At 36.8% G+C, this 17891-nt stretch overlaps 1 protein-coding gene across 3 annotated transcripts; it reads right to left on the reverse strand.

Moving 5' to 3' along the window:
- Positions 1 to 1328: 1328 nt before the first annotated feature.
- On the reverse strand, positions 1329 to 7462 carry LOC113346203 (flavin-containing monooxygenase FMO GS-OX-like 4). 3 transcript variants are annotated; one of them, XM_026589774.1, is made up of 12 exons: positions 6763 to 7462; positions 6319 to 6448; positions 5690 to 5829; positions 5345 to 5492; positions 4875 to 5072; positions 3878 to 4763; positions 3661 to 3731; positions 2649 to 2801; positions 2451 to 2533; positions 2126 to 2261; positions 1838 to 2011; positions 1329 to 1631 (listed from the first exon to the last, which is right to left on the reverse strand). In XM_026589774.1, the coding sequence occupies exons 6-12, from the start codon at positions 4491 to 4493 to the stop codon at positions 1416 to 1418; spliced, it is 1449 nt and encodes a 482-aa protein (XP_026445559.1). In that variant the 5' UTR covers positions 4494 to 4763; positions 4875 to 5072; positions 5345 to 5492; positions 5690 to 5829; positions 6319 to 6448; positions 6763 to 7462; the 3' UTR covers positions 1329 to 1415. The 3 variants fall into 3 exon arrangements, with proteins under 3 accessions (XP_026445559.1, XP_026445558.1, XP_026445560.1); XM_026589773.1 differs by having other exon boundaries at positions 3878 to 5072; XM_026589775.1 differs by having other exon boundaries at positions 3878 to 5072; positions 5678 to 5829.
- Between the last annotated feature and the right edge of the window lie 10429 nt (positions 7463 to 17891).

The following is a 17891-nucleotide window of genomic DNA, read 5'->3' on the forward strand; positions in this document are numbered from 1 at the left end:
GTGAAGGAAAAAGACCATGGCGATAATCATTGTAATCAGTTGGGGAGAATCATTACTTGTGTATACTTAGGCGCGAATGATTCAAGTGAAATACAAGCCTAATTCAGGGAATTGGCAAGAGAAATTTCCAGTTTGCATTTGAGTATTGATATACGATTTGAAGTGGAGTTGGAACATATGCACAACGTAACAACAAAAGCTCAAGATCAGTAGGATCAATGGCAAGGAAGGAAAACTAAGTGATGATGATGCTAAAGCATAGAAGTTGGGTAAGTGCGTTTTTCAAAAACTAGCAAAGATTGTTGAATTTTAGAAAGGGTTCTGAAAGTGCATGCAGCGAAGATTGAGACCAGTATAGAGAGTATACTTGGTTGCATCCAACGAGGACGTTGAACAGATTAGGTGGGGGAGGTCTATAACCGTCCAGGCAAGTGTCGCACAATGATTGCGCGTTACAGTATTGCAGGCTGTCAGTGATGCGTAAAGGTTGCGCGTTACTCCATAGACTGTCAAGTGCTAAGATAACACAGCCTTGCAGGTCCAGTGACGCGTAAAGGTGGTGCTACACTGTAAAGGACATTGACTAAGTAATGAAGCTTATTGGCCGACACAATGAAGCTTCTTTGAGGAAAAAAAGGCAGGCCAAGTTGGCGAACCCAACATGCGATGTTAGCATGATGCATATCTGTGGAATTGAGTTGGCCCAAACTCAAGGATGATACAAGAGTGTAGAATAGGCCAAGACTTGGTCTATGTCATTAGTTCAAGGCTATCCAAAGCTTGAATAATGCAAACAAGCTAGTAATGCTAGAGTGGCATTGCTGTTGTCGAGTAAATTGGCTAAGTGAAGCATATGACACAAGAATAGCCAAAATGAGCTAAGGAAGTGGCCAAGATAATTGAAGCGCAACAGTGGTGCAATATAAAGGCCAGGTTCAGTAAAGCGCAATAGTTTTGCAATATGAAAGCCGAGTTCAGTAAAGCGCAACACTTATGCAATATGGCTCAAGTGACGCTTAGGAGTTGGTTATTGGCTTTGTGAGCATGCCAATGAAGTGAGACAAGTTAGAACGGTTATAAAGTGTTTTTATAACCATATTAGAGTGTTCATAACCAACAAGAACAAGTGTGTTGAGTTTGTTTAAGTAATGCATGGCAAACCTCTTATGCTTAGAGAGAAAGAAGATGAAGACTTCCGTTGTAAAGCCTTATGAGTAAAGGCAAATGCATACTTTGATGCAAGTATGCAAGGCTGAGTACTTATGAGTGAAGTTGATTCACTGAACCACATAGTATTGCCGGTCATGTCCCATGAAAATTTTAGGTGATTAAATGGGCATGTGACACCTGCCATGGTACATACCTGGATTCAATTCCCGGGTGGTACATTATCTGGATTCAATCATTATGATCTTTTACAGAAGTTGTTCATTATCTGCTAACTTAATCTGGACATGGTGGCGGAAGTCTTCTTGTGCTTGCACTATTAAATGGTTGTAATCTTCCCATTCATCGCGATAAGCTTCTAAGTTGGTTCTTCTTTTCTTGACAACTGCCTCGAACATTTGTTTTCTCCATTCCTCTGAAAGTGGAAATCCACATTCTCCAGCAAGCCAATCACTGTACTCAAACTGTATAAAACAAACATCCCATGAGTTTATGGAATCTTGTCCATTTAGGGACCATAAGCGTGTTTTCTTTGCTATTGGCATCATCCTTGCAAGAACCCTTTGTCAAAAAGTTTTACCCATTTATAGAGTCATAAGCGTGTTGAAACCAACGTTCGGATGTCCCATACTCAGAAAATTATGTAATTATAAAAATTTTAAAGCTTTACCTGATAGTCGAGTGTGTTGTGAGTATAACGTTTTGGCACTGCGGCAGCTTCCAGTTTCAAATAGAAGTCTTCTACTTCCAGCATCATCTCTTCTTGAGATGGAAGCAAAATCCTACCGGATAAAACACCCGCAACCCACTTGCTTTGTAATTCAAAGATAGGATATGGAGTACCCTGCCAAGATTTCAACAAAATGATATGTGCATTATTCCTCGGAAACCAAGAATAGAATCAAACCAAGTGGACTGTATGAAGACACTTTACATTAAAAGGGACTTATGTACACACCTTCCAAATTAACCCAATAAACGAAAGCCCTGGAGCCAATAATGGCGAGAAAACATGTTTATATAAAGGCCCTACTCGGTTGTCATCCACGGTCACAATATTATTTATCTCCAGAAAGGGAAAAGTATACTTGTACCTGAAACACCAGTATAGCCTAGTTACAAAGAGAATATATCTTGTTGTCTCACAATTTATGACAGAAGGAACACTTACACTACTGGAAGAGATGAATTAGCCACTGCAGGTTCTAAGAATGGCTAAATCAAATTAAGGGAAAAGTATCAAGCTACGTTGAGTTAGTTGGACCAAAGCTGGTGATACATACCCTGTGCAGTGTAGAATAACATCGACCAAAACTGAGGTTCCATCTTGGAAGACAATTGTGCCGTCCTCGTGGGAACTCTTTATCTGTATTATATAAGTAATATTTAGAAATTCTGACTTACCAGATTAAAGAGTATAAATGCTTTCTAATGAACTTAGTTCGATAATGAAGTGATTCTTGATTGAGACGTGGTTTTACCATGGAATGAAGCCAAATGTTATCATAGCCAAGTTGCTTTGTAGGTATTCCGTTGGTTAAATATTTTGATGCAATGTGAACTTCTTTGGCGACCCCTGCAATGTCCCTGGATAAGTCCTCACCACTAGAAGAATTTCCTACCAAAAGCACAACCTGATATTGACAAAATGATCAATTGGAACAGACACGTTAATGAAGAAATGGACTAGAGGACACTTCTTGATCCGATGTTTCAAAGTCTTAGAATACTTTGGTTTTTGTTTCATGAAATCATAATTGAAGTGGCAACCATTTTAGACCTACAAGAAGTCTCCTTTTATGCAGGCAATCCTTTTCTGCAGAAAAGTTAACTGCGAATGAAATTCTTTTACTCTGCTCGAGCCATATAACCCTGCCCCAACCATGTGGAAGGTGCCATGTTAGGGTCTTCTCAATGACTCCATCTTTGGCATTGACTAAGCCGCTCATTCAATCTATAACTGAAGCATGAGAACTCAGGCTGTTGGAAACCAGAACTAGACCCCCTCATGAAAGGAATATAAGAAACGATACTTACGAACTTGGCTAATTTGCAACTATAGAACCCTCAGGTTTATAAGGCTAAGGCCGTAAAGATCATTAACTTTGTTCATTTTCATTTCTTCAGTCCACCAAAGAAATGTACAATACTCGTTCCTTCATTCTCTTTTTCATCGACCAGGTTTTACCTCCTGAAAGTTTTCACTGACATATTGACTATACTCTAATTGTGCAAGTTGATATAGCCCTGCTTCTCTAATTGTGCAAGTTTATATAGCCCTGCTTCTCTAATTGTGCAAATGGATCTAGAATCCTATTGGGAAAGACGACGGAGTAAACATCCTAAACACACGGGATATCCTTAGGGCGGGTGGATCAGGTAGGTTTCGTACCAGGCAACTAACTTTGGTTACACTGCTTAAGTGGTTTTCTTATTCTTAATGTAACTAACTGATAGTTTGATGTTACCAAAAATGAGAAAAGATACACATACTTGATCACGGAAGGGGTCAGGAACCCTGTAATTATGGCTATGAATTTGCTTTCCTGGCCATGTATCAATACCTAAGAATAAGAACATAATGCAGTAACATCAGTCATAAGATGTGGTGAAATAGAAAGGTAACGGGAAAATGAAGGTTTTAAACACGCAGGAGTATAGAGTAGATAAGTCTTGCTTATTAGGCGTCAGCATAAAATAGAGTTAGTACCTGGAATTTCTGCAATAAGTGGCTCAGTATAATGGCCATTGCAAACAACTACAGCATCAAATACCTCCTCATCCACAACAAAAGCAGGTGGTGATGATGATGATCTTCTCTTATATTTTACTGCCCATTTCCTCTCTTTCTCCCCCTCCTGATCATCCAATAAGCTGACATGACTTACCTCGGTTTCGAACCGAATCAACTCAATGAGTTCAAAATGATTAGCAAAATCTTGCAAATAATTTAATACTTCCCTGTGACCAGGAAACCTTCTATTATCCCCTGTTCTACTACTAGTCTCTTTTTTCTCATCTTTGATCATCATCATTTCTTCTACTACAACAAATGGGTAATCCCGAAAACCCATGGATTCTCTTGGGAGATTTGTTCTGAGAGAATCATACACACTACTCTGGACAATAGTTCGAGATGGGTCTACTCCCAATGGATCTGATTCGACTTCAGGGTTGTAAATCCATGTTCCTCCCACATTGTTATTGCGCTCAAAGACAACAGGAACATGACCTTCTCTGCGCAATTCACGAGATGCAACCAGCCCAGAGGCACCAGCACCAATCACGGCTACCTTCTTACTTGACATAAGATTTGATGACTTCATTGGAGAGGAAGGATTATCGAAAGCTTTAATAACCCAGTTTAGATTACAGGAAATTTCGCCATGATAACCATTAACTGAAGCTTACTTCATTTTCAACCCAAATTCCAGGCTGTTAAAAGTAGAAATGTCATTTACAGACGGACTGAACTCTTTTCTCACTAGGGGGTCCCACTATTACACTAAATAATTATGCAATTGTCCGGTTGTGGCTGCCTGGGATTCCAGGAAATTATTCAACCCTTGCAAAAGATCTCCAAGAATTGCAGCCAACTGGACAAGAGGATATGTAACTCAAATTTCTTGATTTTGTTTTTTATTTATCAATGAGGAAAGTACAAGTCAAGGAGACACTTTTTGAGATAATGGAGCAGATAAACTAACCAATAAAGAGTTTAATTTGCCTTTAAAGAAAAATATGACTGACATTTCTTCTCCAAATCCATTTTTCCTTTTCTCAATCCTTAGTGCCCATCTTTCCATGTATTCTCTTAGTTCCCACATACAGCTCTCTCTTTCCCAGTCCCATATAGTGGGATTAGTTGAGCTTCTGCCTCCTTGTTTACCAGAGCTCTATATTTCCTAAATAAGCAAATCAACCGAGTTCAGTGTGTGAAAGCAGTCATTAGATGGACGAAATACGCGGTTCTTACAGTCAATTGCATACATCATAAAGAAGAACAAACTGTTTTAGAGTTACCCTCCTTTTCTTGGCAATAATTAAATCATTAAGATTACGAAGAATGCACTACTACGCCAAAGAAACCAAGCAGTAAACATCTATGAAAGATGAGAATGCCTGCTAAATGATTAAAAAAAAAATGCTAAACGTTGATAAGGAAGCTTTATCATACCTTCTTAGACAGATAAAGTTTATTAGAGTTCTGTGGAGCGCCAATGGATAAATGAAGAGGCTCCTCCACAATAACAAGCGCTGACTGAATATCAAGAAAGCCAACTTCCACCATCCTTCTCAATGCTCTTACTTGGAAGGTTTTCCCTCTGTAAAATTTTGTGAAAAGTTGGGTGTTTTAAGAAGCTGACTCATGGATAGTATCAAACAAGATGCTAACATGAAAATCATACTAATTCACAAGCTAAAAAAGAGTTCCAAAATATATGACACAAACCAGTAAAACGGAAATAAACCAGAATGTTTCAATGAAAAAAGTAACAATCCGACAAACCTGTTCATGTACCTTACTGGAGATCTAGACTCAGGTGCTGGTATAATTCCAGCGAGCATTGCAGATTCGCCCAAACTAAGAAGTGATGGGTGCTTCCCAAAATAGAAATAGGATGCTGACTCAATTCCATAGATGCCATGTCCCCAGTATATCTGTGGCATAACATTGGGTAGTAGGTTTTCTCAGAAAAAAAAAAGTAAAAAAAGGACCATTACTGATAGACAGTCTTTGTTCAACTTCAAACATATGTTCAAAGATAATCAAATGTTAATGGCCAACGCATTCCACAAGCGCATTTTTTGGTTTGGGATTATATCAGGCTTAAACATGTCTTGCATCTCATTCAGTGTAGTGGTAGTTAATGAGAAGAACATCAATAAAATTACAACTAGTAGGGACTGCTCTTTTCTTTGTTGCTGGTGGACTAGCCATCCGTGCTTTGTATGGTGTACTCTTTATTCTAATTAAAACTCAATTGCTAGCAGTTAAGAAGTAACAATCAAAGTGGGCAGCAGGCACATGTGAGGATGGTTATTATATCAGGTTTTGAAATTTTGGTGAGCTTTTATTATTTCAATTCAAGAAAATCAAGCAAAAAGCAGAAACAAACAATGCTATTTCAAACTTCACATCTAACATACCTTACTCATATAGGACGCAAGAACTTTCCACTTAGAAATCCTTCTCTTCAATAAGATCGCCAATACCATCTCAACGGCCTTCCTTCCGTGATAGGGTGCGCTCATTTTTCAACAAGGTGTTTTTCACAAGCTGTCAAACGTACACGAAAGAGCTTTTAAATTAAAAAGCCAATAGCAAAAGGAGAGGCATGGTTTCTCAACAAGCTATACTTCTATACCCGTATCAAGGATTACCGAAAAAGCCGAGAAGAAAAAATGTAATGTCAATGAAAATAAGATTTCTTGGATAATTTTCATCATATGCAGTAGAAAAAAGTCAGTTTCATGAAAATTTTAAGACACTGGAATTAATCATAACAAATTATTTTATGTCACCCCTTTTCTTGAGCAAAGTATCAAACATGTCATGGGTCCAACAAGAACAGCATTTTCAATCAAAATTACCTGTTGAGTGATAGTACTCCCACCTCCCTTACTAGACCAAGATGAAACTGCACGAGCAATGCCAATAAAATCAACCCCGCAATGTCGAAAGAATCGACGATTTTCAGAAGCAACAATAGCTTGCGACAAATGGGAAGGATATTTATCACAAACTCTAATTTCAGCTTCTTCAGAAAAAGCGATTAAGTTATTCCATCTATTTGAGAAATCTGAAGGAAGTATTGATGATAAAATACGAAGAGAAAGAAAAGTTATAAAGTAAATAAGCAGAAGAATGCCTTCAGGTGAAAATTTGTTATTGTTGGAGGGTTGTTGAAGTGAGTGAAGTTTTGAAGATTTGGGAGGTATGGGTTTAGTGAGAAAATGGAAATGGTAGTTGAAGGAGATCCAAGGAACGGAGATGTGTATTGATGATTGGATTGGATTTTTGTGAATCGTTGGAGAATGGTATTTTTTGTTGATGTTAGTGAGGGTCTTGAGGGATATAAGGTGGTGATGATGAACTCCAAATAATGTCATGACACTCTGCTCATTTCCTCAATCTTGGCTCCTGCAGTTTGGGAAAAAAGATGATTCCGACTTTACCTCATAAAAGACAAAATGACAAATCCATCTCTGGCTTCTGCGGACGGGGATTCTGGATTTCTTTCAATGCGGTTTTTTGTCAACTGTCTAGTAAGTATGTAACGTGTGAAATTGGCCACATTGGTCACCCAAGCCAAGACAATTTGAATGGTTTCTTTGCTCTTCAATTATTTTCCCTTTTTGTTTTTGATTTTTCTAAACATACTTCTTTTTTTCCCTTTGACACGGTAAGTAGGGATTTTATTGTATGAAAAAGAAAAATTACCACCCAGGTAGCTTTGATCTTCACTTAAAAGTTTTTGTCTTGTTCGAAAAGGAAAAGATCATATCTCATGGAAAAGGAAAAGATTATATCTCAAATTACAAAAATGAGCTAAGGCTAAGTCCTATAGTGTGCTAATCTAGCAGCTAGATTAGCAGTCCACGTCAGCTAGGACTATACCTCCTAAGTCCTATGGGAGTGCTAATCTAGCTGCAAGATTGGCAATCCACGTCAGCCCAGCGTTGTTTGGTTCAGCGCTCAGAATCTCAGCCGTCAGATCAAAAAATAAATCTCCCAGCATTGAACCATTCAGCGAAAAGGTGATTTTTTCAGCGCGAAACCATTCAGCGCTTCAATCTCGCTGCTAATTCAACTGCGAGCACTTGGTAGGAGAGAGAACTAGTGTTAACAAATAGACAACACTTTTTTTTTAACTGCAACACCTTTCTGCTAATCTAGCAGCTCAATCTAGCCCATAGGACTTGGCCTAATTGTAGAACCATCCCCGAGTTAAGAACTTGGCTAGAAGTAATAAGCTTAAAAGTGTCTAGATCACAACTTCATAATACAACAGGTTGCTTAATTATTTTGAGTTCAACAGTATCATTTGGTTTTGATCTAAGCACTCCATTATTCCGCTCCCTCGTAAATTCCAAATCACGACATAATAAATAATCTATAATGTTTACTTTTTTCGGATAATGCACGAAAGCGTTGTAAAATTGTCTCAGACATAGGCCAAGAAATATGGTAAACTTTAATAAGTGATCCCACACCTCGAAATAATAGGAACAATGGAGTAGCAAATGATTAGTTGTTTCTACTTCAGAGTTGCAAAGTGGGCATTCTTTTCTATTTACATTATCCCTGTATGTCTTAGCATATCTCTTGTAGGTAAATAGTTATGAAACACGGCAAAAGGCTATCTTGACCGGTATTCTTTTTCTCCAAAAAATCTGTCAAAAATTCAATCTAGAGATTCACCTGCTAGCACTTGATATATGTACTGAAATTTTGGATAATTTCAACTTCATTCTCCTCTTTAACCAATTCTGAGGACATGTTATCTTTCCTCGTCGGATCCATTCTGGTTGTTCATCGGCACTTAATTGTTTTTTTTTTGAACCAACAGAACCATTTACCATCCGACAGAATTTTTCACTACCATTTGTTTTTCTTTACAAGCTTTGAAAATATTACAAAATAAATCCTTCAAGCAACCTCAGTCCAACCATTTCTCATCCCAAATTTTAATACTTTTTTTTAAATGGTTCCCACCTGATTTGATGACAAGCCACGCCTACCATGAGATCCTCAATCAACTGCCTCATCCTGCAATTACAGCTTTAAGAAACATCTTTCATAAATCGTTCATCTAATTCCAACTTTTGCATTTGCAATTCATTATCACACCACCAGTTCTATCTAATATCACATTTCTCTTTCTCAACAAACACAATCACCTGCAACAACTATCTCTCATATCTGCAATATCACAGTCTCATACACATGCCCTGCCATTCAACACCACAACTCTATAAACATCACCAATAGCTACAGGAACACCACTATGGAACTCGAATCCATCTGCAACAACATTTCATATCCAATTCTAAACACATTTCATTCTCAACTGTACTGTCAACTAATACGCAACATCCATATCACTAACACCTGCTGCATTACATAATATTCTCCTAACCTACACTCTTCCATCAAGACAACACATTCAAACCACCAATACAACTACACCTGCGGTACCACTTCTTCTCGGAATCACAATCTAACAGTCATCTATACTCATCTAAACCATACTTCAATTCAGAATTAAGATAACAATTACAGACCCAACATCAATACACATCTCCATTTTACTTTCATGTTAACTCTTGATCCCATCAACAATCACATACATTAACGATGGAAAAGAATACTTACTAAATTAACTAAGGAGAACAATTACCTTGGATAAAAGTCCAACTCCTTAAGATCGACCAACCTCCTCTGCTAATTCAGTTCAATCTCAATCAACACCAACACTACAAAAAAATTGGAGAAACTACCAGGATTCAGTTGGTACAGTGCCGTTTCGAGTGGCTAGAGCTCTATAACATCCGACATGACAACCGATATGCTCTGTGGGTGAAGATTATTTTCTAAAGATGTGTACCAACCATGTTGCTGGAACAGATATCTACCTACTGTAGTGAAGCGACTCAAGTCCTAGCTAGCGAAATTTTCTTGTGACTACGGACGATCGTCGGTAGAGTACGTAAAGGCTTGTTGCTGAAATATTGAACCCACAAAAGAGTATGTTGCTGAAAACTTATACATTGTTGGTCAATTATAAAATTTTATCAGCAGCTAAAGGATTTGACCCACGGAGTTTTAGTTGTTGCAGGTGTCGGTTAAGGATTGTAACCACTACATATTTCAACGCATAAGATTTTCTTCCAGTGAAATTCAGTTGCTCAAGAATATAAACTTCTACAATGTCGGTTGGACAAGAATTTCAGCCGCTCAGTTTTCAGTTGGTTGAAGGGTGTAAACCTTTGTCTTGTTGGTCAAGGTTTCTAACCGTTGTTTTCAGTTGGTTCAAGGGTTTGGCCACAATGTTTGTGGCTAGTCAAGGTTTCTAGCTGTTGTTTGTTCAGTTAGATCTGAATTGGTGAAAAGCTCTACTGATATTGGGTTTCACGCAGTGCCCTTATATATTTTAGTCATGAAATAAATATCCAAAAAAAATTCAGAATTTCCATTTATTAATTATTTTCAATCAGATGGGTACAACTATAAATTACAAAGAATCTAGTCATTAACATAGATAAGCATTCAGGTAGTTGACCTTCCACCTGCACCTTAGGAACGTTTTGTATAGACTGCACACTTCAGAACTGGCCACTTATATGAGCAAGCAATTGATCTGTATCTGCCAATTGACAGTTTCAGCTTGAACCAGGGCTTCATCCTCCCCTAGAAAGGCTTGTTGATCTTCTTTAGACCTGCAGAATTCCAAATACTTATTTTTTAGTTAAAAAAATTAAACAAGATCAAACAGTTATTTCGTATTTGATGGACTACCATATTTTTAAAATCCACATGAACCATGCATCCAATTCCTAGTCTTGTATTTCACTAACTCAATCTCAGTAAACACGAAAGATTGTCTTAGTATATCCACCAACAAGACCAAACAGCAATTTCTGGCATGATTTAACACAAGCAAAGCTTCATCCACAAGGTCCCAAAAATATGTGATATTCTAAACTGAGAACTTTTAAGCAATAACAATGCAGTACATCTGCTGCTTCCACGATCATTAACAACCCTCTTAATCTTCAACTATTGCAACTCAACATCACCCTCGGTTCACCCGCAAACTTAAAAGAGAACCCAAACTCAGAAATCATAATTCATGAAAATCGAATCCACTAATCACCAAATTCTAGACCTCATTTAAACAAACTCATATAATAATCCAGTTTAATTCTTCGAACTGCAATTCAGACAAACCCTAGTTCTTCATCATCTACAATCCATCAATCCGTAATTTCAAAAGAACTTCAATTTACCAATTACCGAATCCTAACTTATAATCTCAAGTAATTCTTCGTCCTAAACCTAATTCATGGCAAACCCGTCTCTAATCTATCTTCTAAACCTCTAATTACATCTTCTTTATTGTAGCTGAGACTCAAGAACCCTAATTTCACGATTCTCTTTGGATATCATCTCTTCTTCTTCTCGTAACAAACCAGCACTACCAACAGTTACACTATCATCTTTTCCTAACCCCCCACGATCTCAAAACTCCATTCCCTCTCTCTCAAAACATAACCAGAAGAAGAACTTAGGAAGAGCAGCAGAAGAACCAAGAGACGAGAAGAAAGAACAAAATAAGAATAATTGAACTCTTCGATCGGTTTTGGAAGATAAGACCAAAGGAATTAACTAAGGCACCATTAAGTTGGATAAGGGATGCCATGCGGTTTAGATGCAAAATCCCTATTTTTCCCCTTGTACAAATCTGATGATATCTTATTCATCCGGTATTCGGATGACACGTTCGAGTAGTCCATTCCGTGTAACTTTTCGAGATCTATCTAGTGATACTAGTTTCGTATCTAAATAATTGTTAGATTAATTTATATTAATTAACGTTCATGTTAAACTAATCGAGTTATTATCAGCTAAGACGTCTCTTGAATGGTCTAGTAGCGCTGGCGAGCTTGCGTATCCTTACAGGAGGACTCCAATATCCATCTTAAAAATGTCGCCTCGTTCCAAAAAGATGTGTCATATATTCAATAGGTTATGTAACCTATTGGACTCATATGTTTAACTATTTTAAAAAATCGTCATCTTGGCACCATTACTTAAGTCATAACTGACTTGGTGCTACCACATCATAAGTTAGTCTAAAATATAATGACTCGATGTGGGTATCAACAATTCCCATGCTCTTAGTACTGAATTCTCTCTGCCTATCTTACTCCTAAGCAAGATATGAAAACAATATCCATGGGAATTTTTGCTTAATAAGCTGAGAAATAAATGCATTCATGTCTCATCAATATGTTGATATTTAAACTTATAATGAGTTTTGAGCATAAAGTATACAACATATTAGAGGAATGACTTTCACCAGAGGCTGGCCTGAAAACTCTTCCTCATAAGAATTATTTTCTAAGGGAAATTGAGAATTAATTCAATTTCGATTCTTGCATTTGTGATCCACAGTTGTGTACTACGGTATGCTGAATGTTTTCTGTAAAAACATATTTTTATGATGATTTTCCACCCAGCATACCTGCTTGATATACTAGTTTCTGGTTTTAAGGTCAAGCAAAGAAAAAATTTAAAAGGTCGTTGTGTTGCTCTTTCGGGAATGACATCAAACGTGGGAGAGCTCAATTTAAACTTGTTCGTAACATACCCAGTGTAGTCAAAATCGCTCTTCAAGGATGATTACTCATTGAGTAATTGTTACTCGTTATATAATTAATGCGATTTCAGATTCCAAGCCATTTATGATTTTTAGCGATTAAGGCGACCGATCTTGCATGCACCCAAAATCAGAAAAGAAAAATCTTGTGACCCCTCAGACGACAGTTATCAAGCATAAAATCCTCTAAAAACATGATTAATATGTTCAAAATAACAATGTTACACACTTAATTACGTGATAGTGTTAAAACATAGAATTTAATTAGGTACAAGTTATGATTCATGAGTAGAAAGTTTTTAATAAATAGGTTCCAAGTATTAGGTAGAGTTTTAACAATTTCCAAGTCTGAACCCATAGCTCCTCGCTTCAAGCTCCCCAACCGAATATGACCGAGGAGCAATTTCTACTACTTTGGTCATATCTTTGTGGGGAGTGTGGATGTGGAATTATAGGATATGCTTGTTGTTAGAGCACTGATCGTTCGAACTCGCAAGCGTTGCTATCTCAAGCTTGTTTGTCAAGTTTAGTTGATGAAAACTATATACTTGATTTCTAGTCTACTTATAGCTATGTCTCGGATTAGGATAGAAGTGTGTAGTTGAGCTTTAGACTTCACGGATTTCACCAATTGAAGAAGAAGATCTACTGAAGAGCTTTGAGGAACTTCATCAACAAAAGGTATGTGGAGACTAAAACTTATCTATCGCTCAGAAGTTTATTTTATTCTATCTTCTAAAGAGACTTAGTCGTATAGCTATATAGACTTTTACATTATACACAATTGAAATTTCGAGCCAAGTTTATCTCGTTTATATATTTCTCGAAATACGTGTTGGAAGCTTTTAGCTTTAGCTTAAACTTCATCATTTACTTGACGAGTTTAGTTGGAGACAACTTATTTGTTGGAAACTAAATATTAAGTCAAGATGATCATGTGAAAATTACCTTGAACATCATACATGATTTGTGTGAGACAATCATTTGATGTTAACTTGGGAAGTTTCGTATTGATCGATTAATCACTTGAAAATTACTTGAAGCTAGTGGTATGTGTAATATTACCATTATTATCTTCTAAGGATGTTGCAATGATTAAATGAGAGTTTGGAACTACTACCAATGTCTGGGTATAACACAGGTAGTATACTTTGTATGTTAACTGTGAAACTCTAGTTCAGGTCTGAAACTCTTGTTTGTGAACGGGTTTAACTGTGAAAAGGTCCGGAACTGTAGTTCGCGTACTCTGTTTACAAACGGAACGACAATGCCAAAGTCCAGAACTGTGATTCGTGTACTCTGTTTGCAAACGACACGACAATGCCGAAGTCCAGAACTGTGGTTCGCGTACTCTGTTTGCAAACACAGTGGTAAGGTTATAAAATCGGTAAGTATAACTTTTCGTACTCATGAAGTCAGGTTCGTTTGCGAACTCAGTTTGTGAACTAAAGTCCCTGGAACTCTAATGAAATAAGGTATGCGAACTAGTTTTACAAACCGTGGCATTATATTCATTAATTGGTTCTTGTATAATTACTTTGTGCAATTACAAACCAAACCGATTATGTTTCAAATGGTTCATATATATTTCTATGAGATGGTGAACATTTGAAAACTCTCTTGGAACACAATTAGATTCATTTGATTATCTATTATGATTGATTGATCATCATATTTGATTTAGAAGTGTTAGATGAATATGGCTAACTTCGGTTAACCATTATTGAGCCAACCGAGTATACACCTTTGGGTACGGTTTATCCATATCTAAATATATGTATATTTCATTTGTGTGTATCAAGCTAATACCATCTAATGGTGGAGATTGATTTCTTAATTTCTAAGCAGACTTAGCTTGAATCTTAAATCAGGAGTTCATCTAACGGTGAATATCAATTTCTTTGTTATTAAGGTATCTTAGCTTTGATTGAAAGCAACCCTTATTTGAAAGACTATATAAGGGAGAAAGCTAGCATATGGGAAACCTAATCCCAACATTCTCGTGTGTCCTAATTGCAAACTAGAGCCGATTATCCATTAACCTAGGTTTTCCAAAACCATTATTAGGTTAACGACTTGAAGACTTTATTTGGGATTCGTGAATCCAGATCCAACTATTTTCTCTGTAGTTGCATATTCTGATCCAACTTTTTCTTTGTTTCCTGTTCACCTTGATTTACCAAAAGACGGAAACAAAACCAGAATAAACATATCTGTGGGAGACAAATTTGTTTATAAGTCTTTGACTTTGGGTCGTAAAAACTCTTAGTTGTGGGTGAGATCAGATAAGGGAATCAAGTGCGCATATCCTACTGGTATTCAAGAGACGTAAAGAACGCGAATTTACCTTAATCGGTGTGAGACTTGGTTAGGGATCAACTACATTCCAGTCCAAAGTTAACTTGTAGTAGGCTAGATACAATGTGATATTCAAATATGGACTAGGTCCCGGGGGTTTTCCGCATTCGCGGTTTCTTCGTTAACAAATCTTCTGGTGTCTTTGTTATTTATTTTTTGCATTATATTTGTTATATAATTGAAATATCACAGGTTGTGCGTAGTTCAACTATAGTTGATAAATCCGACCTTGGTTGTTGGATAAAACTTGATTGACACTCGGCCATTGGTATTTGGTACCATCCGAGTTATTCTCGTATCAATTAATCTCACGGATTTCTATCTAGTTGATTTACTGATTGTATTGAGAAAGAGATAAAGCTCTTTGATGTCTTTCTTGATTGAGTCTCACTTTTAAGTTGGTCCTCTCGGAATTATATTGGAGTTTATTCTATACAGATTGTCGAACGAAATATTGGGTGTGGTTTTTATACCCCGGCGCTTTCACTTGTATCTTCTTGATAAAAACGCTAAGTTTATTTGGTGGAATCGTCTAAATAAAAGCCGGTATGTGTTCTCTAGTCTTGACAACTCTTTTTTTTAATTCATTGTAATCCTTATTTTTTGCCTTTGCCAATTTTGTTAACAAAAAAAGGGGGGTGGGAATTAATTAAATAGTATCTTACTACATACATATGGCTTTTCGGAGCATTATGTAAGGGGAAGTGTGTGAAAATACGAGGGTACCCAAATATACCTCAATCTAAAAAAAATTCTACCTATAAGTCCTTTCTCTGAAAGGAATTATCTATGGACTGAGTCGATGCAATGCGACTAATCGGTTCACACTTCATGTGATCGCTATGAATACGAGATCGAGACAATACAACAACGAAATATTTTTACTTGATAAAAAGGTTCGGACTTAACCAAACACAATAGGATTACTTATCAAGTAAATAGGAATTAACGTTTGTGTGGTTTACTTTAATTATAATTAAACAACTATAATATGGAAAATAAAAGTAAATGACACAACAAGATTTTGTTAACGAGGAAACCGCAAATGCAGAAAAACCTCGGGACCTTGTCCAGAATTGAATACTCTTAGGATTAAGCCGCTATACAAAATAACCTAACTTCGTATAGTTGAGACCAAGTAACTAAACCTATAGTTCACCTAGTTCCGCCTGTATTCCCACGCCTCCAACTTATGAATAAGTCACGTACTTGGAACAATTCCTTTGGTTTGTATTCCAAACAATAAAGGAACAACAAATCTGTTTGGTATCAACTCTCTTCAACCAAGTGATATGAGTCGGATAAAGGCTCTTCTGTTCATCTTAACATAAACTCCTTTATCAGGTCCTTAGATCTATATTGTGTTCAATTACCGAAGTAATCGTTAATATTTTGCAAACAACACTCTTAATCCAAAGAATTGTGTTGATGCCGATCTACTCAACTAATCAATCCAATTCTACCACAAGGATAAAACTGAATATAGTTGGATCCTCTTTTTATCGAAACAAGTATTGTGCACACCAAAGATTATGAACCCCAAATCAGAAATCTTCAATATCTTCTTTGTCTTAAAATCTTCTTAGATCTTCAATAAATACCTGCACACAATCACTTTAATCTCTTGTGATCAATCACGCACAAAACGGAGTCTGTTAACAGTGGATTATCACAAGATCTTCTTTAGAACTACAAACAGTCTAAAGATCCCTGTCAAAACTCTGAACTAGTTTGAGTGAATCTTATATCAGAAGAGAAGATCCTCAAGCATAAACAAACTAGGTGCAATCAAAGTTCAACCACCGTTAGTCAATCAAATCATTGAAAGAAAAAGATAAACCGCAATTATCTATTTTCCAACCAACGGTACTAATGGAGATTTTAAATCCCTAAGAAGACTTTAAAACGAGCGGTCGTAAGAGATTTCTCCTAAATAGGTTACTCTCCTCTCCGAGTACGCGGCTTCACTAGTAACAGCACAACAAGAGGTAGTTTGCTGTTACGAAGGATTAGTTTGCTAGGAATGCAAACTTCAATATTTATAGACTAGGAAGTTTGGACACCAAGGAATTTCCAAAACCGAAAATATTCTCAAGATATTCATTAAAGCACAAATTCGGTTTCCATAAATCCCGGAAATGCTCTGTCCAAAAATAATGACCGAAATCTCTAATTAGTAAATGCACATTACTAATTCTTATTTTTCCTAAAACTGAAATTAATAACCTTAATTAAAATATTCTTAACTTATCTATGTTTCGATCTTGGGATTCTCTTCCCGTAGCTATTAAGGAATAACTTTGAACAATTAAAGATTAACATTCACAACACGTGTTCAAAGTATGTCGACATCCTTAATTTGTAAGTCCTCTTTCATACTTACAACCTTGAAACTGATTTGCCATACTTTCAAACAAGTTTAGAATTGGTTCATCTGACTTTCAAGAACTATGTGATTGATCAAAGAACATTCAATCACAAAACATGGGTGTAACGGTTCTACCAAAACAAGTTTCGTTTCTACCTCCATGTGAGTACTGTGCATAGTCACACTAGCTTTCCAAAATTCGGTTGACTAGGTACTAGGATCGGTTCCCCACATATATATGGTATCTAACTTGTACTTGCTGCACATGTCCATAGGATCGGTTCCCCTTTGCCTAAAAACATGTTGCACATGTCCATAGGATCGGTTCCCCTTTCTTTTATAAACTTGTTGCACCTCATACAAGGATCGATTACCCTTTGTTATGTACTGCACCTCTTACTAGGATCGGTTCCCCTTTACCCAGATTTGGTCAAACATAAAATCACAAACTCGATCATACCATCTCAGGTGATTACTTAAGATCAGTTTCACTAATAAAAGTCATATCAATACATAAGTCAGGCCTTTGTGAATAGTTTTACCAAGAACATAAACAAGTCATGAACGGTTATACTAATCACACATATTGGTTGTTCACAAGATATGCAATG

Source organism: Papaver somniferum, unplaced genomic scaffold (assembly GCF_003573695.1).
Source record: "Papaver somniferum cultivar HN1 unplaced genomic scaffold, ASM357369v1 unplaced-scaffold_99, whole genome shotgun sequence".
Lineage (NCBI taxonomy): Eukaryota > Viridiplantae > Streptophyta > Magnoliopsida > Ranunculales > Papaveraceae > Papaver > Papaver somniferum.